Source organism: Panthera onca, chromosome C1 (assembly GCF_046562875.1).
Source record: "Panthera onca isolate mPanOnc1 chromosome C1, mPanOnc1 haplotype 2, whole genome shotgun sequence".
Classification (NCBI taxonomy): domain Eukaryota; kingdom Metazoa; phylum Chordata; class Mammalia; order Carnivora; family Felidae; genus Panthera; species Panthera onca.
In genome coordinates, this window is record NC_138346.1 from 43,809,684 (window position 1) to 43,833,046 (window position 23,363).

Here is a 23,363-nt window from a genome sequence, read left to right on the forward strand (position 1 = left end):
AGCAGTCATTTTTACATCCACAATTAGTTTAACTTAAGATCCTAAAACTATACTAATTCAGCCCTCTATACCTGGATGATCCCCAAACTAACAATTCAGATAGAAAACACACTACATCGACTTGTCAGCACCAAAAATACTTCTTGTCGGAGAACAGACACCTCGGTTCTTTAGTTTCCAAATTTGCCCTGGGCCTTGTTCTTGCCTAAATTGCAGCCTTCCTGTTCCTGAACAGAACCACAGTCCTGACCAGTCACCCTAAAAACAGAATCATGTCTGGGTGGGTCTCCTACATTACAAGTCCACATGAAATCCTGCCACCATTCTGTCTGGTGGGGGTGGGGGTGGGGAGGCCGGAAGAAGGTCTGACCAAGGCAGCAGAAAGAATACAGAAGAGCAATGCTCAGTTATGTCACGACCGACATTTCCCAACACTGGCCCCACACAGACTGGGAGACCAAAAGGCACATCACATCCTGCAGCTTGTCCCAGCCGGAACTGCACTCAGCCAAGAGTGAGGAATAAAAGCAAACAGAGTCTCTGACCCTGCATGTTACCCCATCAGGCCAACATCGCCTCTCTCTTTTCTCACCTGATCCTCCACTATGTCCAGCTGAACAGCTCTTACTGCAAAGCTCACATCAACGTCCAGAACCGTCCCAGATTTAGAGACGCTGCCTGGCCACACACCGGATGATGAACCAACCCAGTGCTTCAGTGCATGAACCCACCTCAAAGCAAATGATGGGTGTTCCTAGAGCGTGCATGTTAAGTATCCTTCGGAAAAGTATCTGATTCCATCTCTACGGGGATCCCAACTGTAGTACTAACTTCTAAAAATTAAGACAATTTTTACTAGATTGTCAAAGCAGTTACTCGCAATTACAATTAGTTTAACTTAAAATCCTAAAATGGACGAATTCACACCTCTGTATCTACATGATCCCCGATCTGACAATTCAGACAGAAAACAAACTAAATGTACTTATCAGCACCAAAAAAAACCTTATTACTCAAAGGGTTGCAAGGAGCATATTAGATAAAAACAAACCCATATGCATTACAGAATAGAATACAACTGAATTAGTTTGGAAGCAAGTATTTCGACAAAACTTCTCTGAAGTGGATGGACTTCAACTATGGCCCCGGAGTCCCTGGAGGCAACTATTTACTCTTCTTTGCCATTAGGAGTTCTCCAATAGAAAGTCTGAGAAGCATGCCTTTGGGTATACCTGAAGCCTGGAACGCAAATGACAAATCCTTCTCACGGGGCATATCCTTTTCATATCAACACCCACAAAGCTACTTCATTACAAACTCCCAACCCAACATGTGATGGGTTTACAGCAGTGACCTCATGAGCATTCATTCCCCCTTTCCTCTTCTTAACATGTTAATCAATATATTTGGTTGGGTATTCACATACTTACACACATCCCACCTCCTTTGGAAAAAGTTGGCCCTACCCAATCTTAGGAGAGGACATCATTTTCTTAAGCCACTCAGTTCATTCTGGTCAGCAGGCCACAATCAGTGGTCCAAGCAGTAGGTGTGTGAATCAAGTGGTCTACCCAGAGATTCTGGTTTATTATGACAGGATCACAAGGAACTCTACTTCCAGAGTCAGCTGGCTGGGCATCCTGAAAATCACTAAGTATTATAAATGCTCTTGAGAGTTGATAACTCATATCTAGAGACAAACCAGTCCCTTGTGAGAGCTGTGTGAAGGCAGAGACTATTTTAAGAAATAGATATTGGGGGTGTAAGGGCAAGTGGATAGATAGGCAGAATGGAAAAAGAGGGTCCTCTGACCTTGAGCTGGTTCACAAAAGAGGCTACTAAGTCTGTGGGTACAGCCAGAGTTCAAAAGTCTGAGCCAAGGCCTTTCTACTCATTGGCTCCTTTATCAACCATGGCTTCTGAACATACAAATGACTGCTCAATTTGCTCACGTGATGGATCATCATAGACCTCCACCCACTTTTATAGTATTAAACTATGAGACCACAAAACAGACTAAAAACAAAACAAAACAAAACAAAAAACACTGCACCTTCACTTTCTGGGAAAGAATTTAAAAACAAGCAAAGTACAAGATAGTAAAATTCTACATGTCATATTAACTCGGCCTTTGGCATCAGGCTAATCAATTCTGCAACAACCCATGAACAAAAGCAGAGGAGGAATATTATTAGAATAAGAGCCAGAAACAGAGTTCTCAAGGGTGGTATACCTGACATTTGGGGTTCCAAAGCTGTGGTCATCAAATTTAGTGTAGAGTATTTTTTTTTTAATTACAAAAACAATACATGCTTGACTTAATGAGTTCTATAATACAGAGGTCTAAAACAGTAACCCTTCCCTGTCCCCGTATCTCAGCTCACTCCACTGTGATGCCCAAAGTTAGCCTGCCTTTCTCTATGTGCAAACAAGTATACAGACCTATGTGCACATCCATAAACCCCCCATTAAAAAAAACAGGATCATACTCTACATATTGCTCTATAACCCCCCTCCACCCTTTTTTTTTTTTTTTTTGGCTTAAAATAGAGAATGCCCAACCCTCCAATATGACGCATGTTTAGTTACAAAAAATGAAGGCACACATCTCATGGAAACGATAGTCCTAACGTACCATGGAAAACATTAATTGATATGACCATCTAGAAGCAGAAAGCAATTTTCTGCTTTTGTTTTTGTTATACCAGAAAGGGCATTCCTCAAATGGTTAGAAAATAAAATTACGTAGGGCTGAAACCCAGACATTTCGTCTGCTGAAGACTCATGAACATTAACATTTGGCATTTTGTTAAAAAGGGGACTGCTTTATTTTAGTGGGCACAAAAACAATCAGGTATTTGAATGCATGCAATGTTCCAGTCTCCCTCCTATTTTCAAGTCCTCGAAAAGTGAACTGTGTTTCTTAGAGCCAGAAAGAAAAATGATCAGCAACGTTACTTAACGATAGAATGGATTCCTCCTATCTCCATCTCAAAGACCGATGTTTAAAGTCGGTCTTTCATTCGATATCAGACCATACTTTCAGTTAAAGCTGCAGAATCGTAAGGTTTTCCCACCTGAAAGCTGAGCCACTACGCTCTGAGGGAAGGTGACACCCTGGGCCTCACAGCCAAACCAAAAGACACCTCCTCCCTCCCTCCTCTGCAGCGCTGTTTTATACCTTTTCCATTTGAATCAACATTTTACATAACTGCATCTCTCTCTGAACTTCATACATAGCAGTCAAATTAATATTCCAAATGAAGTATCCACATATCTCAAGTGACTGTCAACCTCCCTACTTGCAGCAACGCCAATCAAGGAAGATAAGAAAGTTCAGTTCCCAGAAGATAACCACCACTTCCTTAGGAAATTAATTATACAAAGTTATCCTTGAAACATGACTGGCTAACTGGAAAGGAAAGCTACATGTGGCATAAAATTATATAGCTTTACAGATAATTTTTTTCATATATTCATTCCACAAAAGTAATAAGTGATCATACTTATATGATCTCTCCACTTATTTATTTATATTTCTTCCTACTGTTCCCACAGTGATAGGAAAATATGCAGCATAACCCAATAATCCAATTCATCTGCAAACACAGTTATGATATAAAAAGAGTGGGAAAGAACTCAGGAGCAAGGCAGAATCTAACAAAATTACTTCCACCTCGGGGCACCTGGGTGGCTCAGTCGGTTGAGCGCCCTACTTCAGCTCAGGTCATGATCTCACAGTTTATGAGTTCGAGCCCCACATCGGGCTCTGGGCTGACAGCTCAGAACCTGGAGCCTGCTTCAAATTCTGTGTTTCCCTCTCTTTCTACCCCTCCCCCACTCACACTCTGTCTCTCTCTCAAAAATAAACATTAAAAATTGGAAAAAAAAAAAAACCCAATTCCATCCAAAGCATGCTGTTTCTTTCTCAACTGCTGGGACAAGGAATCGGTGCCCCATTTTCTTGGATTAGTTAACAATGCACCTGTACCTGAAGAGATACAAACTTTTGTGCTTTATGCAAATTCCTGAAAAGCTGTATATGAATGTATTTTTTACTCATGTTTTATTTTTTTGTTACTATTTTTATTTATTTATTTTTGAGAGAGAAGAAGAGTGAAAGCAAGGGAAGGGCAGAGAGAGAGAGGGAGAGAGAGAATCCCAAGCAGGCACTGCACTGTCAGCACAAAGCCCAACGCAGGGCTCGAACCAACGAACCATGAGATCAGGACCCAAGACAGAATCAAGAGTCGAACACTTAACCAACTGAGCCACCCAGGCACCACTTACTCATGTTTTAAATATATTTAAGGAACAGATAGGTAAAGTAACATTGTAAAATCCTTTATAAAGAATTCTTACAACATAAACTTTCTCCTTTTATCGTGTATCTTCATATGTTTTCATTTTTTTTACATGACGATACGCTTCTCTGTAGCAGGACAGGACTATTCCCAAATCTCCAGGAACCAAACATATATTCTTAACTGATAATCTGTCCCTGTCTCTATTAACTACAAATATCAACAAGGTTCATGTCTTTTTTGACAGTTCACTGCCTTGCATATTAATCGGTGGCTTCTCAAAGGTTAGAATGCTAATTTTATGAAGGCACCCAAGAAGATACCTATAGATTTTAAAACTCCTCCTGAATATATGTTCCTCAGAGGATAGGAACTCAACATTCTACTTGCTTTAGGATGCCTCCAACACCCGGTACAATCCTCTGCACAGGGTTGGCACTCTATAAATACCACATGGAAAACACACTCCCTTGACTCTAATCGATATTACTCATGTGCCAAATGAGCAAACATAAAACTCTTTCTTTTTTTTTTTTTTTTTTTTTTTTTTTTTTTTTTTTTAATTTATTTATTTATTTATTTTTGGGACAGAGAGAGACAGAGCATGAACGGGGGAGGGGCAGAGAGAGAGGGAGACACAGAATCGGAAACAGGCTCCAGGCTCCGAGCCATCAGCCCAGAGCCTGACGCGGGGCTCGAACTCACAGACCGCGAGATCGTGAGATCGTGACCTGGCTGAAGTCGGTCGCTTAACCGACTGCGCCACCCAGGCGCCCCCATAAAACTCTTTCTGAGAGATTAAACACATACCTCTGGACTCTAATAAACAAACAGAAAAAAGAAGAGTCTGGAGAAAAGAAGCCAGCTCTGTGCCACAAAATACAAAGTCCAAACCCCACAGATGACCTTTGGTGTGTATACTCACATAAATTTCATTATGATCAAAGCGCTTCTTGAGGTTGTTGATGAAGGTCTCCTCATTGAGAGGCTCTAAAAGAACCATATCTCCAACCCCAATCATATTGTCCAGAAGTGACGTTTTCACCTCCATTTTGGCCATTGTCTCTTGCTGTAGGAAAGAGAGGGAAAAGGGAAAATTTAAATGGGCAAAATTATTTCAGATGGGTTCTTAGCACCACTGGAGAAATGAAACATCAGTAGTTTCAAATGGCCCTCGTCCGCCTCTCAAATGCCGTAACGTCCCCTCCCTACAACCTACAATCAGGAGCCTCTGAGCTAGCCGCAATCCCTGCCAAGCCGCCAGAAGCCCCAGTTGCTTGAACCTCCCTACCAGTCCACCATTCCAAGCTCACTCCATCTACAGAAGGAGCTACTAAGAAACTGGAATCTCCATTTTCTTTTTTATTTTCATTGAAGTATAGCTGACATACAATGTTGTATTAGTTTCAGGTGTACAACACAGTGATTCAACAGGTATATATATTACAAAATGCTCACCACAGTGTTATTACAGTATTATTTTAAAGTTATAATAGTATTATTGATTTTATTTCCTATGCTGTATTTTTCATCTCTGTGACTTTTTAGAAGCAGAAGTTTATACCTCTTTAGACCATCCTCTCTCCCTGGCCAGAGGTTGCAAAACTCTAAAAGAGAACCCAACCCACACCATTCCACCAGCCCTTGCATACCAATGTCAGATTTGAACCCATATGAACCTGCTTCCCCCAAGATGGCATCCCTCAGTATTCCATGATGAAATTCAGAATGCATTTCCCCAGGAAATGTTTTTTTAATTTATTTATTTTGAGAGAGAGAGAGAGAGAGAGCAAGTTGGGGAGGGGTGGAGAGAAAGGGAGAGAGAGGGAGGGAGGGACAGAGGGAAAGAAGAAGAGAGGGAGAGAGGGAGAGAGAGTCCCAAGCAGGCTCCCTGCCGACAGCACAGGACTGATGCAGGGCTCTATTCCATGAACCGTGAGATCATGATCCAAGCTGAAACCAAGAGTTGGATGCTCAACCAACTGAGTCACCCAGGCACCAGGAAATAATGTTTTTTTGTTTTTGCTTTTTTTTATTTATTTTTTAAATTTACATCCAAGTTAGTTATCATATAGTGCAACAATGATTTCAAGAGTAGGAAATAATGTTTTTAAAATGATACCACCATTGAGCTACCTATCAGACACTATACCAAGAACTTAACATGCATTAATTCATTTAATCCTCACAAAAACTCTATGAGGTAGATACTGTTAGCATTATCCCCATTTTAAGATAAGGAAGTACAGAGGTAAGAAATTTCGCTTATGATTACTTAAGAGAGTATTACATTTCATGTTGAAGAACTCAATCACCACTTATAATACTGCACTTATGGGGGGAAATTTCATTCCAGGCATCAACACTGCATCATAAAGAAAGGAACACAACCCTGTTGTAAATCAAAGGTTGCTTAGATAATTTGCCAAGAGTGACCTCAATGTTCTTAATTCTCATCCCAACAGACACACCACTACAAAAGCAAAATCAAATGAACATGCAATGAACAGACCAGAAATATTACAGTTTCTATCTAGCTCAGTAAGAAACCCTACCAAGTAGAAACAGAGGCACAATACAAAGGTAGCATTCTACCCTCACCACTAATATGAATGAATGCACCCAAAAGTAGAATGGTAAATCCCCATGCCTTCAGATCTGATCGCCGTCAAAAGTACTAAAATTCTTTCAAATATATGAACACGGGAAAGTAGAGTACATGTGTTTTGTGTTACTCTTTCTAATATTACCAGGATATACAAGTGCATTCATCTGAGACATTCCCTCTAAATGCTTCCAATGCAGAAGTCAATTTTGTATACCTTCAGTATACGAATCCTAAACAATACCTCAAGATACTAACAATTGTTAGTATGAATACTAACAATATTCATATATCTTCATGTCCCTAACACTGAGGGGAAGTACATTTAATTCTTCTCATTAAGGTGTCACTCAGGCACATTACATCTTATACAAAGGTTGGTCTGCTTCCTTGAGATAACAATTTAAACAAATGTCTTCCCACTCTAGTCTAGAACATCTAGCAGATCTCCTAGAGGTAACAGAAACTATATTTAGTTGGGCTATTTTCAAGAGAACTGGGAAGGGGTGAGAATTATATAATTCTTTATTATTAATTACCAATGCTTTATATGAATCCACAAACAAATCCTTTATTTCTGACCCTTTTAAGAAAAAAAAATCTTTTATGTGTGCACTGAAAAGCCAAAGATATAGAGACTAAAAGAAGCAGAGAGGAAAGGTCTCTCATAAACAAAAACAACCCACCAAGGAAGTATTTAATAATCAAAAGAGGAAAAATCAAACTTTTTTATTTACATATATATATATATATATATATATATATATATATATATATTTTTTTTTTTTAATTTCATGCCAACTACAGCTAGAATAAATGGCCCTAGGTATCACTAAAGCCCAACAATAGAATGGTTTCATGTGCTTAGAACTAGGCCAGATTCTGTTTTAAAACAATATGGGTGGGAGGCGGGGGAGGGGCACCTGCCAGTCTCTGGAGATGTAGCAGAAGCCAGGGAGAGCAGCTGGTCTCATGCCAAGCCCATAGAAAGACTTGCACAGGAACAGGAACATGAGTGCTCAACCTTTGTCGCAATAAATTAACATTTAAATCAAATCTCCAGTTCTCAGACTCATGAAATGCCAAAAGCACTCTAGCTGCGATGCATTACATATAATTTGGCAGATGAGGGAAGAAGGTTTAGGGATTAAGGGGGAAGTCAACCTGAGAATGGTTTCAAAAATAACCACCTCAAACCAGCAATTTAAATTAAGCAAAGAGGCTGAATGGGAACTCTTTGCTCCAGGCTGTATATAAAGTCTATTTATGGAAACAGAGGCAGAAAGACAAGGACTTCGCTGCAGGTAACAATAATTAAGTAATCTTTCTCTGTAATTAAGCCTGCTTTACCATCTTTTCAAATACAAGTTTCAAGCACGTTTGCAGGGGTTCCGATTTTTACATTTCTACCTCAACTTCAAAATCCAAAGTGGGGGAGAAGACACATCAAACGCTGAGTTGCAAACAAAAAAAAATTCTGAAAACACAACCTTTGCAAACCAAAATACAACAATAAACCAGCTGATAAGGAGATACCAATATTCATTTAGTTATTTAAGCACAGTTTTGTTCCATTCCAGTTTGTTTTGTTTTGTTTTGTTTTGTCTTTTTTAGCATCTAAGTACTTTGGGAGAAGAAACAGTGACACCCTCTCCCTCATTCTCATGGTAAAAATGGACACTGGGGAAATGGCATAGAGGCACTTCCCTAGTTTCCTACACATGGACTGAGTCCCCTTGCTGTGACTACTATATCCAGCCTTGGTTTGCTTCAGAATCACCTGCTAAAACTCAAGATTTCAATAAACTATCAGAAGTCACATGGGAGAATTCAATGGGCACATATATAGAGCACCGAGGATACTTCTTATTCGACACATACATACCCACTCCCACCCTTCCCAAGACCCCCCGCAGAAACCCGTGTTGTTCTAAGGAAGCCAATTTTATCCCTTGTGCCAGGAATGTAGCACATGATCTAGACTAAGGCAACCAACACATTCCCATCTCCCAGCGACTGTCATTGATTCGGGGCTCGTCATTTAACTGAGCCTCAAGCTTTGGCTTGGTATATTAGGACAAGGGTTCTATCTACCTCTGGATGGCACAATTTACAGATGTGATACTTGAAACTGCCATGGCCATGTCACGCCTGCTTTCACATTGGGAGTGTGTGTAGTCCGAGGAGAATGGCATCACGTGGAGGGAAGCAAGGCAAAAATAACTAAATAAATAGCTGAGAATTAATGCAGGAGCCCTGATAACATCACAGACCTCTGGATCAAATTACAATAGAAACCTGCTCCACAGCTCTTAAGTTTACACACACGGAGGCCAATTAATTCTCCTTATTGTTTAAGCTGTCTGAGTTGGATTTTCCTATTATTTGCAACAGTAAGCATCTTACCTAATAGAAGAAGCTGGTACAAGGAAGTAGAGTGTTCTAAGTAACACGCCAAAGAGCATGGACTGGCTGAGCCAAGACTACGAGGGGGGGGGGGGGGGGGGGCGTGAGGAACTACCATCTTGGACCGGAAAGATGATCGTCTTTGATATGTGATAGCAAACAACTGATTAAACCGTGGCTTATCACACCTTATGACTTGGACCTTGTGCCTCCAACTTTAGCGAATTCAAGGAAAATTCAGATGCTGGAGTATGTGTTGGCTACTTCTTAAGGATCTTCAAGAAAAAGACAAGCTTGCTGTGAAAGTGGCCTGTTGGAAAGCCAGAGCGGAGAATATATGCTGCTGCTAAAGGAGTCACTTTGGCTGGAGGTGGGAGATGATGAGGGGATGTGACCTGCCCACCGTTTTGCCTCTATGGCCTGAGGAAGGGACAGTACTCCCACCTTGAAGATGTAGCACAAGAGAGGCATCACCTGTTCTGTTGCTTCTTATGCTTCTTAACTGTTCCCAAGTGGTTTCTATTAACCAAGAGCTAAGACACTCTGCACAGCATCCACGGCTAGGTCCCACTGCCAGGAGGCAAGTTCTCAGACCACATCCTAGGTTCAAAACACTGGCAATTGGCAGATCTCTGATTCTGGTTACTAATCCATGGAAGGCAACAAATCTTAAAAACACTCTTTTTTTCAAGTTTAAGAGAGAGAGAGAGAAAGAGAGAGCACAAGTGGGGGAGAAGGGCAGAGGGAGAGAGAGAGAATGCCAAGCAGCCTCTACGTTCAGTGTGGAGCCCAACACAGGGCTCAAACCCACAACCTTGGGATCACGACCAGAATCAAAATCAAGAGTCGGGTACTCAACTGAGCGAGCCACCCAGCCGTCCCTGCTAAAACACGTTCAAGGTTCCATGCTGCCAAAGAAGTCTGGCTGACAGGGCTTAACAATTACTTGATCCTTGGGGCGCCTGGGTGGCGCAGTCGGTTAAGCGTACGACTTCAGCCAGGCCACGATCTCGCGGTCTGTGAGTTCGAGCCCCGCGTCAGGCTCTGGGCTGATGGCTCGGAGCCTGGAGCCTGTTTCCGATTCTGTGTCTCCCTCTCTCTCTGACCCTCCCCCGTTCATGCTCTGTCTCTCTCTGTCCCAAAAAAAAATAAAAAAAAATAAAATAAAATAAAAAAAAAAAAAAAACAATTACTTGATCCTTAAAACAATCAACCCCAAGACCTCCAACTCAGGAACAACAACAATAAAACGCTAAAGCACTGCAGTCCCTGCCAAAGCAATCTTCCTCAATGCTCATCTTAAATGTGGCCATGGAAGGCCATGGACAAAGAAGATCTTGAAGAGGAGCACCTCTGAAGAGGAAGTGGCTAAGCTTTCGGCCATACAGGGGAGAGTTGCATCATGTTGGCTGGGGCATGTTACTTGCATAAGCATGGTAAGAAAGGTGTATGTGATTGTTGGGCAGCTAAAGGGGAGAGCCATTGTAGACTTTTGTCTTTCTTTTTAAAGGGTCACTATCCAGTACACAGTCCTGTTCCTATTTGCTCCTAATCTCCCTTGCAGGAAGTCCCCAGTTACCTTGTGCTGACAAGTAACCTAGTGAGAAGCAGGGCCCAATCACCACTTCAGAATTCTTTCAAAGGAGATAGATCTGCTCTCCACCCCAAGGAAAATGGCTTATGCACAGGTCGATCTCATCCTCCTGGGACTTTGAGTCCTAGGTGATGATGAAAGCTGGGGGTGACAGCTGGAGGTAATACTCCTCACTCAGCAGCAATAGTAGCAGCATGAAGACCAGAAGGTTCCTGCAGCATGGCTTCTGCTATGGATCTTGTTGCCCAGCCCTCTAGCCTTTCTTTGGTTCCTGCCTATCTTCCAAGACTGTATCCTTCCTGGGCTTCCAACCTCTCTGCAATTCTGTGAGTGTCTACATCTTTCCTGCATTGCAAGCAACCAAGATCCCTAACTGACAGGAACACTATGTACAGTACCCAAATACAGTACGATACCACTGTTACAGCTTCATTATTATGTAAAACCTAACCTTTTTCTCCCTACATTGGTGAAAGCAATCTACAAAATACAATCACTGGGGTAGCCTTTGGAGGAACGACAGAGGAGCTTGGAGGCAGGGTCTCTTTATCTAAAAGTGTTGATTTAGCCCAGGCACCAGCCCATCTACTGATGACAGATGATTCCATGGGTGCCCCAGCTTTCCACCTGTTTATTCATCCAAGAAGAGCAGAATACATGATTGCAACCATTATTTTCCCAACCTACTATAATCTCATAAACTTCCAAAATTACTACCTATATTTCGATGTATACCAATTCATTTACTGGCATCTTTCTCAGTGTAAAAATGCCATTTAAAACACTGAAAGCATTTCAAAAATTCCTCAAAATCCAAAAGAATACAGCATAAACATCCTATAGCATCTTAAAATGGCCACTTGTAGCCTAATATTTAAATATAAGTAGTCTACCCTTGTCACCACCCTTAAATTACAAGCCACCTACCACGTTAATGTCATCCGTGCCTGGGAGTCAAGACCAGCATTCTCCAAGCCAAAAGCCCCACAGAGACAGCCAGACCAGGGGGCACTTCCCCCGTGAAATGCATGGTCATTCCATTCAATAGCAAAACAGCAACAGCGAAAAGTTATTCCAAATTAATAATTAATTTGCTAACAATTTAACAACAACTAAGAAAAGATGAAGGATAAACTAAAATACAACATCTGGTGGTCTCCCATGTTATCCAGAGTTCTCAGAGTTAACACAGATGAGAACAAACATATATATATATTTTTTTTTTTTCAACGTTTTTTATTTATTTTTGGGACAGAGAGAGACAGAGCATGAACGGGGGAGGGGCAGAGAGAGAGGGAGACACAGAATCGGAAACAGGCTCCAGGCTCCGAGCCATCAGCCCAGAGCCTGACGCGGGGCTCGAACTCACGGACCGCGAGATCGTGACCTGGCTGAAGTCGGATGCTTAACCGACTGCGCCATCCAGGCGCCCCCAAACATATATTTTTAAGTTGAACTGGTTTTATCGTAAAATTTGAAAGGACATTCACAAAACTGAGCTGAGGTTGCCATAATTAACAAAGATTAAGATTGAGTCATTAGCATAATTTTAAATATGAGGGGAATTTTTATTTTTTATGTTTATTTATTTTGAGAGAGAAAGAGAATATGTGTGCATGGGGGCGGGGCAAAGGGAGAGGAGGCAGAGAGACAGAGAGAGAGAGAATGAATCCCAAGTAGGTTCCATGCTCAATGTGGACCCTGACACAGGGCTCCTGAGAGCATGTTCTGAGCCAAAATCAAGAGTGGGATGCTTCACCGAATGACCCATCCAGGTGCCCCTAAATTTGAGGGAACTTTTAATACCAAGCCATAAAAACCACTTGCTGGAAAACTTAATGAAAGCAGACATCTATTGCACTGGCAACTGTAAATGAGGACATTTGAAACACATCTATTATAATGTCATTAGCAGTATAGTCAGAGGGAACACCTTCGGGGAGTCTTCTTAGCATAAGAACACAATTGTTCCCATCTGACTCTGGTTCCACTCTTGACCTCCCTGCAGGGTGGTCAAGTACGCATGATAGCCCCTCTGCTGGAGAATCAGCTCTTTGGTGTCAGGAGTCACAGCTTATTCATCTTTATTTCCTCAAAGGCATAGTGCACTGCCTTTGCACATGGTAGGCATTCAGACAAATACAAAGGGAAAACAAGTATGCAAATTTACGATTGACAACTGCATCGTCTAGTAATGCACGGTCTCTCGCAGCTGCCATGGTTGGTCTGACCAGAAGGCAAAAAATGACTGTTGCTTCAAGCCACTTTGATCCATTCCTCTGAAAACATAATATCATCAACAAAGGACAGGAAACAGAATTGAGCCACTTCACTCCCAAAGAGATTACTAAAGCTTTTAAGAATAACATGAGAAATATATTTAAGCAACAAAACTGGGCCAGTGTGGCAAGATTTCATGAACAAAATAAATCTCAACAAATCCTGATGGCAAAACAAAGGCAAAAGAGGGGCCAAGTCTATAGGACGTGGTTCAGTACCTAATACGATGAGCTAAGTGACTGAGAAAAACTGGAATTTCCTTCCTAGATCTTTTAAAACAGCACGAATCTCCTCTCTGAGAGCGGTTAGATTAAATTTCCACGCAATTGAGCTCAACCACCATTTACAGGATTGAGCCCCTTTGGTCTCCGGCACTGTGTTCAGTGCGAAGGGCACACTGAGAATAATCTGGCACTTCCTCCTCCCCACGGTATCCCCTCCAGAAGCTCACGGTCCAGTATGAGGCAAGAAAAGAAAATAAACCACTTTTGAAATTGCAGATAACCTTTTTAATGATTAAACACAAAACATATTCACTATAGGAAAAAAAATCAGAAAATACAGATGAGCAAAACACAAGCCAAAGTCAACAGTCTCACATTTTAGTCTGAATCCTTTTGAATTCATTAGAACCCTTATGAAACCCGATTTTTATAACCAATGAATTGGCCATCATTTCTGGTTTTACACATTTTGACATAAATTTTGATAAATTTATAAATTTTGATATATTTTTGCCTCGAGGTAGGAATGTGAAGCAGATCTATAGGAGCTGTGAAACTCTTAAGCTCCGCCAATAACGACCCCACCGCTTTCCAATTCAGCCACATTGCCTGGCCATCTGCCCCTTTATTCTTCACCTTTTCCCCTCCCTGCAAATTAGCAACCCATATTGTCAATAGCCGGCCCATCAACCATCTAGCTCACTTGGCTGAGTCTAACATCTCAACACATGTCCACAACTTCTATCTCCTACCATCCTATACCAAAATACCCCCCAAACAAAAACAGAACCTTCCTATTCCCACCCCCAAATCCCGTAAAGTCTCAACAGACCCAGTTTCTCATCCTTGGCCACTCCCTGTCTCTTACTTCTCCCCCGACCCCCACCCCCCAGCCAACCTGTCTCTCCCCCTCCCTTCTCATCCCTTCCGCGTTCTTCCTCACTGTGACTGCCCTAGCTCAGCCTTCATCCTTTCTCACCTGGAAGACAACAGCCTTCTCACTGGTCTCTCTCTCTCTGCCTTGTTTTGCTGCCACAGCCTCTGCCATCCCTCTGCTTCCCCCATGCATGGGTCACATTTCCCAAGTTGCCTTTCGAAAACAGCCTGATCAGGTAAGCCGTGCTTTAAAGCCTTCAATAACTCTCCAGTCCCTTTAAGCCAGTATTTAAATTCCTTAGCAGACCATCAAAAAAGAAAAGAAAGAAAGAAAGAAAGAAGAGAAAGAAAGAAAGAAAGAAAGAAAGAAAGAAAGAAAGAAAGGAAGGAAGGAAGGAAGAAACACAGAATCACCTCGATATGACCCAGCAATTCCTCTTTGGGGTATAAAAACAGGGACTCAAAAAAGAAACGTGCACACCCACGTTCGAAGCAATACTATTCACAATGGTCAAAAGGTGGAAGCAGCCCAAGGGCCCACCAACGGATGAATGGATAAACAAAATGTGGTATGTGCCTACAATGGAAGAGTATTCAGTCTTAAAACCTGAGGAAATTCTGACACATACCACAAAATGGAGCAAACCTGAGGACGTTGCGCTAAGCGAAATAAGCCAGTCCCAAAAGGGCAAACACTGCATGATTCCACTTACGTGAAGAACTAGAGTAGTCAAATTCCTAGAAACAAAGTGGAATTTCGGTTACTGGCCAGGATGGGAAGTTGTCTCATGAGCACAGCGTTTCAGAAAAAGTTCTGGAGACGGATGGCGGTGAGGGTTGCAAAACAACGTGAGTGCACTTAATGCCACTGAACTGTACACTTAAAAAGGTGAACGTGGCAAGTTTTTTGCTGTATCTCTTTCACCGCCCACATAAAAATTCCTCCTCAGGGGGGCGCCTGGGTGGCTCAGTCGGTTGAGCGTCTGACTTCAGCTCAGGTCACGATCTCGCGATCTCGCGGTCCGTGAGTTCGAGCCCTGCGTCGGGCTCTGGGCTGATAGCTCAGAGCCTGGAGCCTGCTTCCGATTCTGTGTCTCCCTCTCTCTCTGCTCCTCCCCCGTTCATGCTCTGTCTCTCTCTCTCTATCTCAAAAATAAATAAACGTTAAAAAAAAATTTTTTTTAAATAAAAAAAAAAAAAATTCCTCCTCAGGGATCGAGACTTCACAACCTGACCCCAGCCCTCCTCCTCAGGCTCTTCTCTCCCTGTTGAGCCCACCACCCATGGCAACACGCACAACACGCAAAGATGCCAAGGCCTTCAACAGTTCCTTGGCCCAGGCCATTGCTGATGGGTAGACAGCAGCCCGAACAATGCCGGCTTCCAAGGATCGGCACGTAGGACAGAGACTACAGTCAGGAGGCTATGGGCAAGCAGCATAGATCCAGGGGATGGGATGTGTCGTTCAGGGGAGCATCTGCCGGACTCCTGCAGAGGAAGCACATCTGAGGAGAGGAATGAGCGCTTCATTGCAGAGAGAAGCAGCACGGAACCTCGTGCAATGCTTTAGCTCCTGTAGTAGCTACTTCTAGTAGTAGTTCTAGTAGAAGGCTCTCAAGAGGTTCAGCTAAGCTTCATAAACCCCCTGACCTGGGCTAGAGTGAGTAGCCACTCCTCACAGGCAGCAAGTTCCAAGCAAGCCAGTAGACCTCCTGCACAACGGTGCAGCCGCTGATCCCATCCTCCCTGGAGAAGGCTTGAGTTCTCCAGGTGCTGATGCCCCACTGCCCGGCCCAGCAGCTGACGCCCACAGCTCCAGGGTGGAGAGCAAATGAGTGAATGCATGTAAGAGAGACACAAGCCATTTTTCCTTCCAAGACTGTATCCATCACCTCTACCCCTCCCATACAGGCCACAACAGGCACAGGACAATCAGAGAACCCCCAAGAATGGAAAGACTTGGGACAGAAACCAATGGGCAAGACGGTTTCGCAGTATTTACCAGCCAAAAGGGCAGGCAAAGCGGTAGGACAGTTGACCCCAGCAGCATGGTTTTCAAAGGAGAAGAGAGTTGGAGGGCCACACAGAACCACACAGGGTGCTCTGGAGGGCTCCTCAGAGCACATGAGAAAGTGGGCACCGGCATGCATCTGTGAAAGGGCTCGGTGACTGATTCTCACTCCCATCAACATACTTCCTTAGGGAAACTGACATAAGGCATGTCAATTCACGGCATTTACTTCACAAAATTATGTGACTTCCCAATTCTTTATTCCATCATTAAAACCACTACGTATTGAAGGTCCTCCCTTCTCTATAGCTTTTTGTTACTAATATTTAATGGATTCTTACAGGTTGGCTTTTGTTAGAATCTTGGATTAGGGAAGAAATAGGCCCAGCTACTGGGCAACTTCTATACAGTAAGTTGTTCTCATGTGTTCAAACACTGGATAATACAGAGAACATTAAATTATCAATAATAAGGTAGAATAGATTTGGACAGGGACTTAAAACAAATAGCTAAAAGCATTCGGAAGCCTATAAGCTAGGAAGCCAGACTCCAATCCTAAAAAGCTCTGTCTAATGGAGGGGCAATTAAGTCAACATTCTGGTGGTCTAGGAGTTAACACTCCATGGGGTATCTCCCCACAGGCAGATGGGGGCCAGGAACCACCCAGCCTTAATGCTAAGGTTTGTTTCAGTCTGGGTATAAAAAGGCTGGCCTACAAACAAACACCTTCAACCAGGAGCTCAGCTACCCTCCATCCCAGGAACAGGCTGCTTATTAAGGATTTAAACGACGGCACAGAACTTTACAATTCGTAACGTGACAGGTTAAAAGAAAGGTTTTTTTCCAACTGTGAAAATGGTGAGTATATTACCTAGACTAATTAGAAGGATTTTTGAGTCAAAAATAACAGTGGCTGCTATGACAACATTGAAGGTTTTGGATTACAAGCTACCAACTATCTCTTCTGATGTCTGAGCAAAACGTCTTTAGATCTCAGGCAAACCCTTCTGTGAAGAGAGAAATGGACCCAGAAGCTGTTGCACAGCTGGTTTCTGGAAGAGGCAAGGTGAGGAGGAAGCTTTTCTGACTGGTCTGAGTGGTCTTTCACCCATCTTATATTACATACACTCATCAATCTGATTCCCGAATCAGCAAACTCTTCACAACACACCCAGTTTTTTACAGAGAAGCTTCACCTCCACACTGGGAATCGTCATTTTCTACAGAAGTTTTGGGGCAAGAGTTTGCCATGACTGAGAATTCCCTTTTGATGTGCCCCAACACGGAACAACACAGGCTTTGGATCACAGACCCGGGCTCAAATCCAAGGGAATTCATCTCTGGAATTTGAACTTCTGATCTAAAACCTCAGGGATGACAACATCGATTCCACAGGGTGATTACGCAGGCTGCTGAGGAAGCAAAGCCCCGAAGAGAGCAGGGTCTCATTGGATGCTAGACCCCTCCCTTCCCAATGCCCACTTCTTCTGGCCCTGAGGAGCTCACGTACTCTTCTTGTGCTACCTTCTGGCAGGTGTCTCCAAGGTGAAAAAAAAAAAAAAAAAACCTAGAGAGCTGCCTCATTTGCACTAGGCATTCCATGGGGTTCGGTGCCCTGAGGAGGAAATGCAGCCAACATCACTGTCCCACCATCATTTCCCAGAGGAAACTCTACACAGTCATGGCAGGGACAACTGCCAAAGGGCAGGCAACATCGGAGAATGCCATCCACCACCCCACCAAAACTGGGTCTGAAAGCCCCTCCCAAACCCTCCCTCTCCAGCCAGCACCCACCCTGGCACCCCTCACCAGCCAAAACCCTAGAAGATCTAGAATGGACAGTAAACCGTGTGGCTTTAGGGGGAAATGATGGTCACACTCTCTTACTCCCACCGGGTATTAGGAGAATTAATGAGCTAACGTCTGAAAAGTCCTATGAGTTCCTATGGAACAAGGTAGCCAAGACCCATAAACCTCTGTTATGGCCAGAAACACAAACTCAGCTGCACATGGGATGTGCTAATTACAAGCCACAGACTTCTCGATGTGTTCCCTCAAGGTAGATAAAAAAAAAAAAATTCCAAGAAGCTGACTATGTTTAGATTGGCAAACCTGAGACCCTAGGACCCCTAGGTAAATGTAAAACGGCTCAAATTTAATTGGCACACCAGACAGCTCTGATTCGTTCCTGGCCGGTGCACAGACACCAAGTGCGACCAGTGGTTATTAAACTGAATACAGCCCCCAGGGGAAAACCAACTTTCCTTCCAAATGAATTAATTGGCTTGTTAATCTGAGAGTCCAGATCTCATCCCACAGGCTCATATCCCGACCAAGTCATCCTGTCCCTTGCCCCCTTCATGTGCTTACGATGCTTGTAGATTCTTCCTTTCTCTTCTCTTGATACCTGATCACATCATCCCATCAAGTTACTCCCTTACAATTAGAAGTACAGTGTGTTTGTTGCACCTGGTACGCACTCACACAGGGTTTCCCGTCCCTGTCGGATCCCGTACGTGGATCAGATTTTGAAGACACCTGGCTGAACAAAGCCACTCACAATAAAACAGCCCAGGGTATGTCAGAGCAGACCTACCTTATTTTAAAAGGTACCTTCCTATCATTCAGGCTCTTTTAAGTGACAATGGAGGGAAATGTACTGAATTTAGTGCACTTGTTCTTTGGGGGAAGGAAGCAAGTTATCTCGCAGGGAAACAGCAGCTGTTGCATTCTGCAACAGACCACAGAGGTTAACATGACTACCAAAGCTGCTCCAGGAAAAAAACACCCAGAATATCCAAGTCGCAGACTCAGCTCTGCAGCTAGCTGAGAGCGAGACCTTGGGCACACTGCCAACGCTGAGCCTCAGTTTACCCACAAAGGGGGAACACATCATCTCCCAGCCCGGTCCTAGTCCGTCATTACTGAGTCAGCAAAAAATGCTCAAATCTGGAAAGACTGAGTTTCTTAATTTTGGGGTGAACATGCATCCTGTGTCTGGTTATAAAGAATGTTGAAAACCAAGAATGCCAGTCCACAAGAATCTTTCTCAATGACATTTACTCAGAGGTTAAGGAAATTAGCTCTTTATTCTGACCTCATCAGCAAAAAAAAAAAAAAAAAAAAAAATGTATTAAGGGTCTAATCATACATAGCACAGAAAGAAATGGATGGAGTCAACAGGATCTTCATAACTGCAGGCATCAAGGCAGGTGTGAATGCATTCTCTGTTTACACCTATATGGCAAGCTACAGAATGGCACAGACTATTTTAAAAAGTTAATCCAGTCATGAAAGCAAAAAGGGGTCTAAAGATTACAAACTAAGGAACCTATATACTAGTAAAAAAGAGAGAAAAAAATATGTATTACTCAATAGTATGTCTTCGGTAGTATCTTTGTACTTGTGCTTAAGAAAAAAATTGTAGGGGCGCCTGAGTGGCTCAGTCGGTTAAGCGTTTGACTCTTGATTTTGGCTCAGGTCAAGATCCCAGGGTCGTGGGATCAAGCCCCACATGGGGCTCCATGCTGAGCACGGAGCCTGCTTAAGATTCTCTCTCTCTCTTTCTCTCCCTCTACCCCTCCCTTGCTGCTGCTCTTTCTCTCTCTAAAATTAAAAAAGAATAAAAGATTAAAAAAAAAAACAGAAAAAAGTTTTTAGAATAAAAACTCAGAAACTTCCTCAAGCAGTTACCCGCTAAAACAAAGTCTAATAAATAAACTATGTCATCAAAGGAAGAGATGTTTATACATTTACATTAGGATTTCATGAGTGTTTATTAGTTGAGAATTGATCAAACAAAAATAGCTAAGATGCTTCCAAAAAAGACACTGATGATGTAAATTCAGAAGGCAAAACTACTTTGTCATTAAAAAAGAATTTTTAAAGAAAATAGCTAAATTGCAGTGGGTTACTTCACCTAAGTTTAGATTAAAATCAACAATCAGAATTTGGAAGTATTTTCTGGGCCAGTGTTTTTCTAATTTTTCTCATGTTGGAAGCATTACTAAATTTAAAATCAAATGTATCATAACATAATATGTTAGATTGCCTCAAGTACATTCTAAAGTATTTATGAAAAACAAACATACAACAAATCAACCTATAAGGCATGCCATAACTCGTAACTCTTTTTAAGTCACAAATTAAAATGTTTTTTACTAAAATTTGTTTACTAAATTTAAATTTATAAATTTTAACAAAGTTTGAATAGTTCTAATTTCCAAAAGTTCTGTACAATATAGCAATTATTTCAAATATTTATATACAGACACAAACATGCAAATCTCCCCCCTTGCTGCCATACACATACTTTTTTTCCCCTTGAACAGAAGGGCACACTTAACCTGTAAAGCTACACAAAATACAGTTTTTAAAGTTAATCTGCTTGGCCATGTACAAAATAATTTTTCAATAAATTTTTGCAAAAGAAATTTTAGTAAGAAATAAAATATTCAATAGTGAACTGCGCTGTATATGCCTGATTAAGAAAAGTTGATTTCCTTCTACAAGTAATTTATCAAAATAAAAGATTTTCAAAATAACACATTATTATATTGTAAGTCATCAAATCAAAAGGCATAAAAACTTAAAATTCACAATCCACCCTTAATCATGTCTCTCAATAGGCAGGCAGACAGATAGATTAAAGGAAAACTATAGAGTTCTTTTTAAATGACATAATTATAAGATCCCCTCGTTTAGGAATTAAAACTGCTTACCAACTCTTGTTCTCCATTGTTTTTTCCACTGATTTAACTAGCACTTTAGCATTCGGTTCATATGAAAGGAAGAGACAAACATTCGTTGTGACAGGGAGAACACACTGAGTACAACAAATATTTTGCACAGAGATAAGAAGGGAAAAGTAGGTCAATATCCTGTGGCCAGGAAGAAGCAGCCTGAGCTTCCATCCAGGACTATATTATATGATTAACCAGACTGGACTCTCTTCTCTCCAGGCTACTGCTCTGACCCGTGTAGCTGGTATACACAGACTCTGGGAGAAAAGAATGAGACATGCATCTACTACTTCCCAGTCACTGGAAATCTGAGAAAACAAAATACTTCAGAGCAATATAACTAATAAAGTAAGCGCTCACCTAGGGCAGATGATTCGCCTCCAAAGGAGCAATATAGAGACGAGGGTTTATGTTTAGAGGTGGGGCTATTACAGTGTAGGAGAATCAGAGGAGGATGGCTGAAGGCATGAAACTTGACCTTGGCTTTCTGAGGATGAGCAGTATGTGATCAAGCAGAAAAGAACTTTGAAGCACGAAGTACAAAACATTCAGAAGATAGTGACTAGGTGGAATGGCAGAAGACAGCAGGTGCGAGGCCCTGGCGGGCCATGACACTGCGAGGAAAGGTACACTGAGACAAGACTGAGAGTCCAAGCTAAGGAGCTTATAGTTGGAAATGTGGGAAGGGGTGAGAGAGGAGAGGGAAGAGTATCTACGGTGTCCATGTGGCAGTCAGCACATCCAGAGGGCAATAAGTGTGACTGAGGGTCACTGGTGATAGTACAATAGAAAATAAAATCAAAGACAGCCATTATAGATGATAGAGAGCCATCAAAAATGCCTTGAGCAGCGACAGACAACAAAAAATCTAAAGGAGGTTTTATCAGTGGATAGTCGAAATTAGTTGGGAGAGAGCTAGAAGCAGGAAGCAAGATTGCTCTGTGCAGTTGTTCAGTTTGTGCACTGCATACAAGTGGGCCGGGCCAAGGGGGGAAATGGACACTGACATCAAGTCAAGCTCCTGTGGGATAGTGTTTGCTTTGAAGGGTACCTTTTTATTTTCTTTTTTTCTAAATGTTTATTTATTTATTTAGAGAGAAAGAGGGAGAGGGAGAGCATGAGTTGGGGAAGGGAAGAGAGAGGGGGGAGAGAGAATCCCATGCAGGCTCCACATTGTCAGCACAGAGCCTGACCCGGGGCTCAAACTCTCGAACCATGACATCATGACCTGCTGAGCCGAAATCAAGAGTCAGATGCTTAACCAAATGAGCCACCCAAGCACTCCTGAAGGGTACCTTTGTCTAACTGTGTAAAGGCGCTTTACGAGCTAGCAGCAGGGAAACCAGCGAGGGGCACAAATCTAGCAGTTCAGGAATAAGAACTAGGGTAGAACTAATGGAAATGAAATAAGAGAATAAGTGCAAGAGAAATAACAGATGAATCTATCACAAAAGGTGGAATTCTGATGGAGGGGGCAAGGGGGACAGGAGGGTTTGAGACTAAAGTAGGCTCTCTCATCCAAATGCATAAGGATTGACAGTTTGGCTGCTGGGCTTAAATTTTAAAAATTCAGTCAAAGTTGGAAGTCATTTAAAAAGATAAACCTGGGGCGCCCGGGTGGCTGAGTCGGTTAAGCGTCCGACTTCGGCTCAGGTCACGATCTCACGGTCCATGAGTTCGAGCCCCGCGTCAGGCTCTGTGCTGACAGCTCAGAGCCTGGAGCCTGCTTCGGATACTGTGTCTCCCTCTCTCTCTCTGCTCCTCCCCCGTTCAGGCTCTGTCTCTCTCTGTCTCAAAAATAAATAAACATTAAAAAAAAAAAAGATAAACCAAAACATATTATTTTAAATCAAACCCTATAATCATACATTTATCTGCCCATCTTTCTGCTGTAAAGCGGAGGCCTTTTCTTTGAGTCTGTGTCCACTGACTATAGTAACACAGCAGTACTTTCTTTGATAAGCCATCTCATGGCACCACCTTCCAGGTCTAATCTCTGTAAAGAAATGGTGAGGCTGTAAAGACACGAGAGAAACAACAGGGAGCAGACCACATTATTCTTGACAAATGCTCGACACTCCTCCCTGTGGGAAGATTTTACACCCCCACCTCGCTGAATGTAAGCGTACCTCACAGCTGTCTTTCCCTCCAGCCCAGGGATCAGCAAAGCTCCAGAGGGCGCTGCTCCGTCAGACTCTGTCCTGGGGGACAGAGGACGAGTGAGGGTGACACGGAGCACAGCCACAACCTCACCTACAGTGGATGCACCCTGTGAGTGTGGATTACTCCTCCGAGCCGCTAAGATTTCGGGTTTTATTTTT

General features: G+C 42.5%; 1 protein-coding gene across 4 annotated transcripts in view; it reads right to left on the bottom strand.

The window, feature by feature from the left end:
• The window catches only part of MYO1B (myosin IB), a 188,250-nt gene that overhangs the window by 147,908 nt on the left and 16,979 nt on the right, over positions 1 to 23,363 (bottom strand). For 3 of the 4 annotated variants that reach the window (XM_060622446.3, XM_060622449.3, XM_060622448.3), the window contains exon 2: positions 5,230 to 5,373. In XM_060622446.3, coding sequence (XP_060478429.1) covers positions 5,230 to 5,364 — 135 coding nt within the window. In that variant the 5' untranslated portion in view covers positions 5,365 to 5,373. Of the gene's footprint in view, positions 1 to 5,229; positions 5,374 to 21,021; positions 21,140 to 23,363 lie in introns of those variants that run through there. The other variant, XM_060622447.3, reaches the window with a different exon arrangement.